General features: G+C 42.3%; 1 protein-coding gene across 3 annotated transcripts in view; it reads left to right on the plus strand.

Annotated features, from left to right (window-relative positions):
- Window positions 1–12104, plus strand: part of LOC132898197 (myosin-16) — a 115747-nt gene extending 103643 nt beyond the window's left edge. For all 3 annotated transcript variants that reach the window (XM_060939646.1, XM_060939647.1, XM_060939645.1), the window contains 7 exons: window positions 129–321; window positions 3442–3645; window positions 3823–3948; window positions 4143–4313; window positions 4906–5106; window positions 9259–9405; window positions 11134–12104. In XM_060939646.1, the coding sequence (XP_060795629.1) occupies window positions 129–321; window positions 3442–3645; window positions 3823–3948; window positions 4143–4313; window positions 4906–5106; window positions 9259–9405; window positions 11134–11286 (1195 nt within the window). In that variant the 3' untranslated portion in view covers window positions 11287–12104. The remainder of the gene's footprint in view (window positions 1–128; window positions 322–3441; window positions 3646–3822; window positions 3949–4142; window positions 4314–4905; window positions 5107–9258; window positions 9406–11133) is intronic.
- The last annotated feature ends 2185 nt before the right edge of the window (window positions 12105–14289 follow it).

The raw sequence follows: 14289 nt of genomic DNA on the forward strand, positions 1-14289 counted from the left end.
AATATTGTCTCGAGTAAGGAGCTCTCTCTTCTTTGACTTTTGAGCTTTCTCTTGCTTGTGCTGCACTGCTTACAAAAGTGATGAATGATAAAGGGTAAACAAACCTATGGTATGAATCCTATGTTAAGGAAAGTCCACCAGAGGGCGCTAGAGTCTCTCCAGGCCAGTTTGGATGTTGAGGTGAAGGGACGGACAGAGGGAGCGCGTCTGAAGAAGAAGATGGAGAGTGATATCAGTGAGCTGGAGTTACAGGTGGACCTGCTCAACAAGAACAATGCAGACCTGATGAAGACTGTCAAAAAGATGCAACAACAGATCAAGGTTCAACACATCCGCTGTTTGGGGGGGGGGGGGGGGGGGGGGTTCTGCATTTCTCTGCAACTGTGCCCACCTTTTGATTACATACACTACCGTTCAAAAGTTTGGGGTCACCCAGACAATTTTGTGTTTTCCATGAAAAGTCACACTTTTATTTCCCACCATAAGTTGTAAAATGAATAGAAAATATAGTCAAGACATTTTTCTGGCCATTTTGAGCATTTAATCGACCCCACAAATGTGATGCTCCAGAAACTCAATCTGCTCAAAGGAAGGTCAGTTTTATAGCTTCTCTAAAGAGCTCAACTGTTTTCAGCTGTGCTAACATGATTGTACAAGGGTTTTCTAATCATCCATTAGCCTTCTGAGGCAATGAGCAAACACATTGTACCATTAGAACACTGGAGTGAGAGTTGCTGGAAATGGGCCTCTATACACCTATGGAGATATTGCACCAAAAACCAGACATTTGCAGCTAGAATAGTCATTTACCACATTAGCAATGTATAGAGTGTATTTCTGATTAGTTTAAAGTGATCTTCATTGAAAAGAATAGTGCTTTTCTTTCAAAAATAAGGAAATTTCAAAGTGACCCCAAACTTTTGAACGGTAGTGTAGTTTTGGATCACGTTGAGCGTTTATGAATGGGGTATTTTGTGTGTGTGGCTCAGTTAATTAGTTCTTACGCTCACCTACCAAACAGAATGTCAGGTTCAAGCTCCAGCACCACCAAGCTGCTGCTGTTACCCTGTCACTGTTATGTAAGCCGGACAAAAAATAAATGTAATGTTAGCGTAATTAACCGGTATTAATGCTTTCACCCGAAACAGATCTTAATAACAGGTACTTAGAGACCTTTAATAATGTCGATAACATTGACTTTAACAGAAGTCCAGTCGGTTTAATGTACATGAGTGAGGCTGTTCTTTGAATTCCAAGATGCGTCTTGGCAGCAGTGGGAGTCAATCCCACACCTGCAAAGAGACTAGAACCTTCAGCCAACACCTCAGCCACACTACCTGCCTGGTGCATATGATCAAACTTTGAGTGTGCAAACCCAGTCTAGCCCTTTCTACCAACATGAACTAGGTGCTGGTGCTGGTTCAGAGTTGATTGAACTTGCAAACCTTCTAAGAACCTGTTTGCTTTTCCACCGTCTAGAGAGCCACCACAGAGCCATGTCATTACATCACTGTATACACCTTCGCTTTCACAGCAGCGCTAATGCCAAGCACAACAACAACAATGGTGGATTACATCGTCTCTTTACAAGTGTGTGCAAGCCTACATTGGCATCCAGACACATTGTTAGTTGGTCTTGTTGGTCACTATAATTCCACCACTGGCCCCTGAGGAAAGCAGTACTTGGCTCTAGACTAGTAATGTGTTGGACCAGTTTTCCTGGCCAAGATCTGGTTCTTTGGCTTTTGAAACATGAAGAACTTGTTTGATATTAGGCCCCGGCTGTGAACCGGCCCTTGAACCAGGCTTGTAGTACTCAAGTCCAGGACTCGGACTCGAGTCCAACTCGTGCCCTAATTTTAAGAACTCTTGACTTGGACTTGAGCACTGATGACTCAGACTTGGACTCGGACTCGTGCATTAACTGCATTCGGACTTGTAAATTGGAGACGAGGACTCGGATTTTTTCTTTATTTTTCGTAACGTGCCATAATAATTTGGCATAAGATATTTATATCTACATTAATTTTGTACTAATTTCATGCAAGAGTGTCACACCTGCATGCCTTGGCGCGTGCATCAGATAGACTCTTGGGTGCGCTCAGGACAGCGCATGCGCCAAGCACAGGATTAAGGCGCATTCAGCACGTCTATATAAAAACCGTGAAAACACACTTACTTTGCGAAGTATTGAGTGGTATTGCTGACACATTACCAAGCCTTATTTCCTTGTTTGGTTTCCTGATCCCTGATTTCCTGTTTCTCGTCTTTGAGTCTGCTGAGTCTACGATAGCCTGTTTGTGCCTCGCTCGACCTATTGCCTGTTTCACCATTTTATGATTTTGCCTGGCATTCTGGATTGTTTACCCTCTTCATTTGTATGAATAAACACACCTTCTGCACTTACATCCGTCTCCCAACCATCTCTGACAGAATACTTTGCACCCCCTGACAGTCAGCTGTTCATATGTCATGTTCAGGAACAATCTAATGTTAATGGCACTGAAACAGACACCGTCAAATGGTGCGGTTGGAGTGGTGGACTCGACTCAGACTTGAATCGGATCAGTAGTGGACTTGACTTGAAATTTTTTTTAATGACTTGGACTTGACTCAGACTTGAACACTGGGGACTCGAGACTGGACTTGGGCTCAAGGTTTAGTGACTCAACTACAACACCTGTCTTCAACTGTCTTGGTAGAAAAGGGGCATGCTGGGCCCTTGAGCAAAGCCCTTAATCCTAACTGCTCCAGGGCTGCCATCATGGCTGACCCTGTGCTCTGTGACAAATAAAGGTTGCTTCTTAACAATTTCAGGTGCTAGATTTTCTCAAGAAGCGGCACGGTGGTGTAGTGGTTAGCGCTGCCGCCTCACAGCAAGAAGGTCCGGGTTTGAGCCCCGTGACCGACGAGGGCCTTTCTGTGCGGAGTTTGCATGTTCTTCCCGTGTCCGCGTGGGTTTCCTCCGGGTGCTCCAGTTTCCCCCACAGTCCAAAGACATGCAGGTTAGGTTAACTGGTGACTCTAAATTGAACGTAGGTGTGAATGTGAGTGTGAATGGTTGTCTGTGTCTATGTGTCAGCCCTGTGATGACCTGGCGACTTGTCCAGGGTGTACCCCGCCTTTCGCCCGTAGTCAGCTGGGATAGGCTCCAGCTTGCCTGCGACCCTGTAGAACAGGATAAAGCGGCTAGAGATAATGAGATGAGATGAGATTTTCTCAAGGGTGCAATCATTCTGGATGGGATTCCAATCTTTTAAAATTCAACACCCCTTGAAAGCTCCCTCAACCAAGGACCCTTGGTAGCAGTTCCACTATTGCATCCCACAGTGACACACCTGTGAACCTAGATATTAGTTGTACCTGATTAAATGTCCAGTGAATGAAACGAATGAACCCTGCACAGTGACATGACCTGACACTCTGTACGGTTTCCTTCAGGACCTGCAGGTTCAGCTGGAAGAGGAAGCACGGGTGCAGGAGGAGCTGAGAGAGGAACAGGCTCTGCTGGAGCGACGCTGCACTCTGCTGGTCACTGAGGGAGAGGAGAGCCGCACCGGACTCGAGACAGCAGAGAGAGCTCGCAAAATCCTAGAGACTGAGCTTCAAGAGGCCACGGAGAAATACAACGACATCAACAGCCAGGTGCAGCCTTGAACCAAGCAGTCTAAAAATCTGGTGACAAAGAGAAGTAAAACCCCAAACAAAAGAAAGATTTGAACTCTTGAGCTATTCATGTGAAGAGTGAATGAATTCGTCATGCATTCAACCTTGTTATTACGAACTTAGTGTAACCGTTTCCTTCGTGACATGTTGATACAGTTACAGTCAGCCTGCAGCGGGAAGCGGAAACTGGAGGTGGATCTTCAGCAGGTCACTCAGGAGCACGAGGAGATGCAGAATGAACTGAGAGCAGCTAATGATAAGATCAAGAAAGCTGTATGTGAGGTAGGATGCAGTATTTGGTAATACATGATACAGAGCACTTGTAATTAATATTGGGAATAAAATGGCTCGGTTGTTTGTATCAGATTGCGTACCGTACGCCTCCTTCATGCTTCACGTAAAACGTGTAGGTGTGCTGTCGACTTGAATCATCTTAAACTCTCCAGATTCTGCTATCGTTTCTTTTTTCTGTGCAGACTGCGCGAGTGGCAGAGGAGCTGCGGGTGGAGCAGGAACACAGTATGCATATGGAGCGTGTCAAGAAGGGCTTGGAAGCTCAGCTCAAAGACATGACTGTCAGACTGGATGAGGCTGAGCAGCTGGCTATGAAAGGAGGAAAAAAGATTATTCAGAAGCTGGAAAGCAGGGTAAAGCCCAGAAATGTACACTGCTTCTGTATTAACTCCACTTCACTGGCGTGCAAACACACATACAGGTTTCATTCACCACTCCATGACCTCACGTCTCAGGATGTGTTCCTTTGCTACTGGGTTTCAGACAATCCAATAATATTTATTATACATCTCATCTCATCTCATTATCTCTAGCCGCTTTATCCTTCTACAGGGTCGCAGGCAAGCTGGAGCCTATCCCAGCTGACTACGGGCGAAAGGCGGGGTACACCCTGGACAAGTCGCCAGGTCATCACAGGGCTGACACATAGACACAGACAACCATTCACACTCACATTCACACCTACGGTCAATTTAGAGTCACCAGTTAACCTAACCTGCATGTCTTTGGACTGTGGGGGAAACCGGAGCACCCGGAGGAAACCCACGCGGACACGGGGAGAACATGCAAACTCCACACAGAAAGGTCCTCGCTGGCCACGGGGCTCGAACCCGGACCTTCTTGCTGTGAGGCGACAGCGCTAACCACTACACCACCGTGCCGCCCTATTTATTATACATATCTGACTAAACTCTTTCGCTGTCCGCATTGTCTTTTATCCTACAGGTGAAGGAGTTGGAGCTGGATTTGGAAACAGAGCAGAAGAAGTATGCGGAGACGGTGAAGACGCTACGGAAGAATGAACGGCGCCTCAAGGAGCTCCTCTTCCAGTCTGAGGAGGACCAGAAGAACCAGCAGAGAATGCAGGAGCTGTTGGAACGCCTGCAGATTAAAATGAAAACCTATAAGAGACAAGTCGAGGAGGCGGTATGACAAAAATCACTCTGAACTAATTAAACAAATCAAAACTGAAAGGTTACATTCAAACATATGGGTCATCCTGAAACAAAGAGTGCAGCGGTAGAAAAATTCATATTATAGCAGCAATATAACTTAAGATGATCACTTCTAGTCGTTGGAAATTCAAATTCAATCCAAATTGCTTTAAACTGATCTCACTGAATTCAGAACTGAACCCAGAACAGCATACTTTTTACAGAATTAAAATATGTTTATCCGTTCTTGAGATATTACAAATCAAAGATTGAAAAAACGGCTTAATTTTTTAGAAAACTGCCGTAATATTCTGTCTGAGGATCACATGGTCCAAAATGGGCCTCATTAACCAATGAGATCAAATGTTTTTTCTTCCTAACTTTTTTTATTTTTCAAGATGTTTACATGGAAATTGGCAGGCACATAGATGGTTGTATACTGAATACAAAGTTTGAAAAATTAGTAAAAGCAAATTATGCAAATTAGTATTTAATTAGTGTTAATTATGCTAATTAGGTAAAACGGTTAAATCAGTATACTTGCGTCTTCAAAGTTTCACCAAATGGCTTAATTTGTGCAATATAAAGCTGATCTTAACTCTCATTTATACATCACAAAGAAGGAGAAATCAATGTTAATTATAAAATGTGCATAAATAAGCATTGAATGTTATTCACACCTACCGTTCTCTATCAAAATAAAAAAGTAATAAAAGATTACTTCTAATACCCTCCTTGTGCTCTGTAGGGCTTTGTATTTCTAAGTAGGGCTTGCTAGTGTTTATATAACTAAGCAGGGCTTACTAGTGTTTTTTAATTTCCCTGAGGGAACCCGTGCAAAGGGATCAATAAAGTTCTATCTAATCTAAAATTCTATCTAATCTAATCTAAAAGAATCTCATCTCATTATCTGTAGCCGCTTTATCCTGTTCTACAGGGTCGCAGGCAAGCTGGAGCCTATCCCAGCTGACTACGGGCGAAAGGCGGGGTACACCCTGGACAAGTCGCCAGGTCATCACAGGGCGAACACATAGACACAGACAACCATTCACACTCACATTCACACCTACGGTCAATTTAGAGTCACCAGTTAACCTAACCTGCATGTCTTTGGACTGTGGGGGAAACCGGAGCACCCGGAGGAAACCCACGCGGACATGGGGAGAGCATGCAAACTCCGCACAGAAAGGCCCTCGCCGGCCACGGGGCTCGAACCCGGACCTTCTTGCTGTGAGGCGACAGCGCTAACCACTACACCACCGTGACGCCCCATCTAAAAGAATATAAATGATTATTTCGATTAATATTCACAGCTTTCAAGGCAAGCTTCGAAAAAACTGTGTGATCCACATCCAATAAACAATTCACGTTAACTGAACTGAAATTGACACTTGTGTTTCTGGCTTCCATTTTTTTTTAAATATCATTCCGACCACTAAGATCTCAATATTTTTCATCAAAACAACTACAGTTATATTCTAAAATAGTTATTTATTTACATGAATCAGTTTGACTTGAAAAAATAAGTAGGTAAAGCTACGAAAACTCACTTCAAAGTCTCCTGTGAATCAGAACATCAAAACTAGCTGACGGAAAATTTTGCTGAATACTTCATCAGAAACAATGAGAGCCAGAGAACAGCCCTATAAAAGTTATCTGATTGATATTCATGAGTAATCCAGTCAGAAACCGATCAGGAGAGAGAGAGAGAGAGAGAGAGAGCCTGACCACTTTCCCGTGACTCAGAAAGCACCAGCAGTTTCCCGACGTCACACGAGCAGAGTTTTACTCTGTTGTACCAACTTCAACCTGCCAAAGTACTGAACAGATCTTAATGAGATAAATGTCTTTGGAAAGCAGAGATTATAAGCTTTTTAAGGATGGTATTCATGATAGAAAACATTCAAGAGTTAAGCAATGACAGATTTGGAAACTTAAATGAGCGTCTGCATGCACAATTTTCACAGCACGGCCAGCGAGCGTCTGATCTGCCTAAAACTGCTTTTTACAATATCTTCATTTATCTGTTTTTTTTAAGTACAATCATAATATACATACTACATAGATATTATTGTAGCTGAACTTGTGCTGAATACAAAAAAGTCATAGGATTTTGAAAATACTGCTTGGATTTGTTGAAATTGACGACAAATTCAGAGCATGCCAAAATCATTAGTGTGCCAGAAAATACCCTCAGACCTCAGAGGGATAAAGTTGTTAGAAATGGGATTACATCCAAAATATTTTGTGTCAAATTAATGCAGTTATTATAAGTGCAACGGTATGAGTGCAACCAAGGACTCACCTTTGCTCAGAGGGGGGGCCCTCTGGGCATTGACTAAAACCTAATACCAAACCAGCAACGTCATCCTTTTAATCAGTGAGCTGGCTCTGCTGTTAAATTAAAAGAGGTGTGATAGAGACATGCTTTAAGACCATCTCATCTCATCTCATTATCTCTATCCGTTTTATCCTGTCCTACAGGGTCGCAGGCAAGCTGGAGCCTATCCCAGCTGACTACGGGCGAAAGGCGGGGTACACCCTGGACAAGTCGCCAGGTCATCACAGGGCTGACACACAGACACAGACAACCATTCACACTCACATTCACACCTACGGTCAATTTAGAGTCACCAGTTAACCTAACCTGCACGTCTTTGGACTGTGGGGGAAACCGGAGCACCCGGAGGAAACCCACACGGACACGGGGAGAACATGCAAACTCCACACAGAAAGGCCCTTGCCAGCCACGGGGCTCAAACCCGGACCTTCTTGCTGTGAGGCGACAGCGCTAACCACTACACCACCGTGCTGCCCTCTATTTATCTCATTTTATTAACTGTAGGAATGTGTTTGAAATACACTATGTAATATATCAGTCCATATGTCAAAGCAACGGCCGTAAACGAGATTCGCTGAGACCTGTGCAAGACATCGTAGGACGGAAGCAAAACGTACAGCGGAAATCAAAGCGACCAACATCTGCCAACGTTGTCAAAAGACGCGCACGTCCTCTTTCGAACACTGATGGAATCAAGCCGGAAGTTTTGTTTGTTTTGATAGCAATCAGGAAAGTTTGAAAAAAGTAGGCAGTAATTGTCATTTAAACTCGTTTTTGTGCAACATTTCGTTTGGAAAACAGTTTTCAAAATGGCGGCACTGACACCTGGCTGACACTTCACGTTTCGAAGTCTCGCACAAGTCTCATGAAGATCGCGTGGATAAGCGACGCCTGCCGTGGACCAAACGAACTAAATTCAACATGGCTAAAAACCAAATAGGCTGATAAGTCTCATTCTCATCTCATTATCTGTAGCCGCTTTATCCTTCTACAGGGCCGCAGGCAAGCTGGAGCCTATCCCAGCTGACTACGGGCGAAAGGCGGGGTACACCCTGGACAAGTCGCCAGGTCATCACAGGGCAGGCTGATAAGTATAATATTTAATTGCAATTAGCTGCCAATACGAGTCACGATATAAGGTTACTAAAACCGAAAATGTAATTGAATAACACGTTAATTAAGAAATAAAGGAAGTTTAAAAATGACTTCAGTTCTCCTTTGATGAAACCTCTGTGACATGTGTAAGTCAAAATATCACAAGGATAAAGCACCCCAGCTCCCTTCTCAGCCTGTTGAAACAAGCCTCTTCAAAACTGATTTGAGTACCTGTTCCTTCAAATGATAATGAACCACTGATCACCCCACCCCCTCTTCCACCAGCCAATCAGGTAGCACTTTTCCTCATGAATATTTATTCACAAAGCCAGTTCTCAAGCAGTGAGTGGAGATACTCAGATGACAGATTCTAATGAGCTCCTCTTGTGACACGGAAAGTGGCGCCAAATCTGAAAGGCTCGTTGAAGCTCATGTTTTCTGAAATCGGCAGCACAAAAGAAACTGACTGGGTGTTTTATTTCAGAGTTTGTGGGTTTGGTAGGTGCCAGATACCCAAATGTATGTGCACAAGCACTGAAAAGGTGTTTTTTTTTTTTCATAATATGTCCCTAACATGCTCTTACTTGATGCTCAGATTTGTTCACCTGCAGCCTTGATAAATGAGACTCTGTGTATCTTCATGTCCGTATACTGTCATGACACCAGCTAAAATATTCAGCAGTGGATTAATGTGTTCTTGCATTGCAGGAGGAGCAGGCCAACGTAAACCTGGCCAAGTACAGAAAGACAGTACATGAGCTGGATGACGCAGAGGAGCGAGCTGATATAGCCGAATCTGCTCTCACTAAGATCAGGACCAAGAATAGAGGCAGCTTTGGCAAAGGCTACTCATCAGTAAGTCTGACCATGACAGCAGTTTGCCTGCAAAAAAAACAACAACAACCAAAAAGCGTACTGTACACTGGGGCAAAAAAGTATTTAGTCAGTCACCAATTGTGCAAGTTCTCCCACTTAAAAAGATGAGAGAGGCCTGTAATGTTCATCATAGGTATACCTCAACTATGAGAGACAGAATGAGAAAAAAAAATCCAGAAAATCACATTGTCTGATTTTTAAAGAATTTATTTGCAAATTATGGTGGAAAATAAGTATTTGGTCAATAACAAAAGTTCATCTCAATACTTTGTTATATACCCTTTGTTGGCAATGACAGAGGTCAAACATTTTCTGTACAGTAAGTCTTCACAAGGTTTTCACACACTGTTGCTGGTATTTTGGCCCATTCCTCCATGCAGATCTCCTCTAGAGCAGTGATGTTTTGGGGCTGTCGCTGGGCAACACAGACTTTCAACTCCCTCCAAAGATTTTCTATGGGGTTGAGATCTGGAGACTGGCTAGGCCACTCCAGGACCTTGAAATGCTTCTTACGAAGCCACTCCTTCGTTGCCCGGGTGGTGTGTTTGGGATCATTGTCATGCTGAAAGACCCAGCCACGTTTCCTCTTCAATGCCCTTGCTGATGGAAGGAGGTTTTCACTCAGAATCTCACAATACATGGCCCCATTCATTCTTTCCTTTACACGGATCAGTCGTCCTGGTCCCTTTGCAGAAAAACAGCCCCAAAGCATGATGTTTCCACCCCCATGCTTCACAGTAGGTATGGTGTTCTTTGGATGCAACTCAGCATTCTTTCTCCTCCAAACACGACAAGTTGAGTTTTTACCAAAAAGTTCTATTTTGGTTTCACCTGACCATATGACATTCTCCCAATCCTCTTCTGGATCATCCAAATGCTCTCTAGCAAACTTCAGACGGGCCTGGACATGTACTGGCTTAAGCAGGGGGACACGTCTGGCACTGCAGGATTTGAGTCCCTGGTGGTGTAGTGTGTTACTGATGGTAGCCTTTGTTACTTTGGTCCCAGCTCTCTGCAGGTCATTCACTAGGTCCCCCCGTGTGGTTCTGGGATTTTTGCTCACCGTTCTTGTGATCATTTTGACCCCACGGGGTGAGATCTTGCGTGGAGCCCCAGATCGAGGGAGATCATCAGTGGTCTTGTTTGTCTTCCATTTTCTAATAATTGCTCCCACAGTTGATTTCTTCACACCAAGCTGCTTACCTATTGCAGATTCAGTCTTCCCAGCCTGGTGCAGGTCTACAATTTTGTTTCTGGTGTCCTTTGACAGCTCTTTGGTCTTGGCCATAGTGGAGTTTGGAGTGTGACTGTTTGAGGTTGTGGACAGGTGTCTTTTATACTGATAATGAGTTCAAACAGGTGCCATTAATACAGGTAACGAGTGGAGGACAGAGGAGCCTCTTAAAGAAGTTGTTACAGGTCTGTGAGAGCCAGAAATCTTGCTTGTTTGTAGGTGACCAAATACTTATTTTACCGAGGAATTTACCAATTAATTCATTAAAAATCCTACAATGTGATTTCCTGGATTCTTTCCCCCCATTCTGTCTCTCATAGTTGAGGTATACCTATGATGAAAATTACAGGCCTCTCTCATCTTTTTAAGTGGGAGAACTTGCACAATTGGTGGCTGACTAAATACTTTTTTGCCCCACTGTATATTTGATCTGTTTGTCCTGTCCTGACATCCTGCTGTGTAATTCGTTGTAGGGTTACAGCACTCCGTATGCAGGGGTGGTAAGATCGCCCAGCTCCGTGGGCTCAGAAGGCAGAGGCGAGAAGATTCTCACGGACGACGATGAATCTGTCAGTTCTCTCATCCCCACTTATCTCAATTCCCTGAAAAAATTGATGATTGACTAAAATCCTTTTTGACATCTGCTGGTCACACATTTATATTCTCAGTATTATCCTTTTTTTGTACTTAAATACAGTGTGGGATGTAAATAATTGGGCAGTGACAAGTTAGTTGCTTTGGCTGCGAACTCTTGCACACTGGATCTGAAATGAATCACCAATGTGAGCCTGAAATAAACCGAACTCCATCTCTATTGCCCGAATCGTACAATATAGGAGGAATCCTTTAACTAGCTGTGTGTCGTTGCACTACTCGTTCATATACCGAAGAGTTAAGCATGCTTTTTGTTTAATTGCAGACATAGTTGGGTTTTTTTCTTTTTTTAGTATCATTTGCTGTTTTTCTGAACATGTCGACCAAAGAAACAGGACATCATGGATCTGAATAGACATCAGAAAAAAAATATCAGAGACAAAGCCAAAGCAACAATACTGCATGACTGTCCAGTTATTTGACTATTTTTCTTGTCGCCAAAATTTATTCTGAAATGCCAGTAATGTTCTTTTAAAACTACCACAATTGATATGAACAAACAAGAGTAAATATTTGATTAGTCTCTAATTATTTTTATTATTTTTTTAAAGTTATATAAGCCAATTGAGTATTTAAAGACATATCACTTATTCCAGCAAAGTGCTTTTGGTAGGTTTACTCACATTCCAGTTTTTCAAGTATGCAAGTTTATGAGCAATTTCTAATGTCAGGAAGTAAATGGATTACTAAGTCTTTTTTTTTTTTAAGTATCACTATATTCATAATACTGTATTTTAATCCCTTATACATGTAAAACAATTTTTTAACAATAAAAAAATATATTGCTGCATTATTTTTATGACCAACAGGCAAGATAGGATTTTTTTAAACATTAATACACTTTATTTCACATCCTGTATTAAAAGAAGAAAAAAATCAATCAAGGATATTTTATTCTTCATTTACAATCTCCCACATCCATTTTGTAGTCAACACCTAAACAGAAATGTACATCGGCGGCAATCAAAGAAACCATCCTCAAGCTTCTAGAAATTGAGAAACTAAAGAATCAAGATGTCTTTCAGACAATAAACATGAAAACTGTGTTATTTTCAATACAACATTTGGTATAAAAACTAGCATAGTGCAAAATAATTTCAATATATTATCTGTACCTCTTTTATTTTTACATATTTCTTACATGTCTGGATGTTTGGAGCCGGTCCTCAACATTGGAAGTTACCAAAAAAAAAAAAAAATTTCTCTAAAGATCAGAACAAGCCAAGTGTTTTTAATCAGTTTATGGAGCTGTTTAGTGGAACTGTTCCTTGTTAGTCATTAAGGACAAAAATATGGTGGCAGTGGGAGCTCAGAGGTTATAAGGTCAAATCCCTGGACTGCAAGAGAGCCACTGTTTTATTTTTTGTAAGTCACTGTGTGATGTACGAAGTCATTACATTAGCTGTATTATGAAGATTGACAAGCTCTCGAGCCATTTTGTCGTATTACATATAGCTTGAGATATGCAATTACAGTGCGAAACTGTACATGCTGTATGGAAAATAAAAATACAAATAAATGTAATTCAGAGAATGTGGAAATATCCAGCAACAAGACAACAATCATACAGAAAACATACGAAAAGATCAACAGACAAATCGATCGAATCAAAGCCCAGTACTGTGCAAAAGTCTTAGGCACATGTAAAGAAATGCTGGAGAACAAAAATGGCTTAAAAATCTTCTCATTATCTGTAGCCGCTTTATCCTGTTCTACAGGGTCGCAGGCAAGCTGGAGCCTATCCCAGCTGACTACGGGCGAAAGGCGGGGGACACCCTGGACAAGTCGCCAGGTCATCACAGGGCTGACACATAGACACAGACAACCATTCACACTCACATTCACACCTACAGTCAATTTAGAGTCACCAGTTAACCTAACCTGCATGTCTTTGGACTGTGGGGGAAACCGGAGCACCCGGAGGAAACCCACGCGGACACGGGGAGAACATGCAAACTCCACACAGAAAGGCCCTCACCAGCAACGGGGCTCGAACCCAGGACCTTCTTGCTGTGAGGCGACAGCGCTAACCACTACACCACCGTACCGCCCTGGCTTAAAAATAATGAAATTAAATGTTTCAACATTAAAAAATAATATAAACCGCAGTGAGCCATAATACATGAAACAAAGTCAATATTTGGTATGAGACGACCCTTTGCTTTAAAAAAAAAAAAACAGTACTCTCAGGTACAATGAGTGCAGTTTTATAAGGAAATGAGCTGTAGGTTTTACTGAGCATCTTACAGAACCAGCCCCAGTTCTTCTGGACACTTTGACTGTCACACTCGCATCTTCATTTGGCACCAAAACCCAGCAGCCTTCATTACGTTTTCTTTTTTAATCTGAAAACTGCTCTCTATTGGAATATGCTGCTCAAGTACAAACTTTTTCTTCCTGTAACATTTAATTTTGTGCTGGAAAACGAACGTCTGGACTCTAAAATGTTTTTGCACCGACTGGCTAATGTAGAAATCATAAAATGGAAATCTATAACAAAGTTTGTTTGAAAAAAATAGGTTGCCAAAGACTTTTGCACAGTACTGTGTTTATAATTAGAGGATCGAAGAGCTGTTCTGAGGATATAAAAGAGGTTATGAAAGATACTGAAGGCTGCTATGAAGCCAAATGTTGGGAATACAATACTATATTTACATTACATTCATGAAGGCAGATGCAAACCTTTGCATGGATACCATTAATTAATTAATATCACTGGTCAATAAATGTCTTGTTTTTATAATATAAAGTTTGTCTTAAGGATTTGCAAACTCGACTGTATCAGTAAATCTGTAGCAGCAACATTCGACTGGGCAGCTCGACACACTTGGAGGAGAACACGACGAAAGGCAGCATGGCACTGTGTGTTTTTCAGCCCAATTTTGCTGTCACAGGAAAAAAGAATTCTTTGGTCATGAGTTGAGCTCAGTGCTCTTAGAACACATAACATGATGTGCTCATTGGTGTGGTGGTTG

Source organism: Neoarius graeffei, chromosome 14 (genome assembly GCF_027579695.1).
Source record: "Neoarius graeffei isolate fNeoGra1 chromosome 14, fNeoGra1.pri, whole genome shotgun sequence".
Taxonomy (NCBI): domain Eukaryota; kingdom Metazoa; phylum Chordata; class Actinopteri; order Siluriformes; family Ariidae; genus Neoarius; species Neoarius graeffei.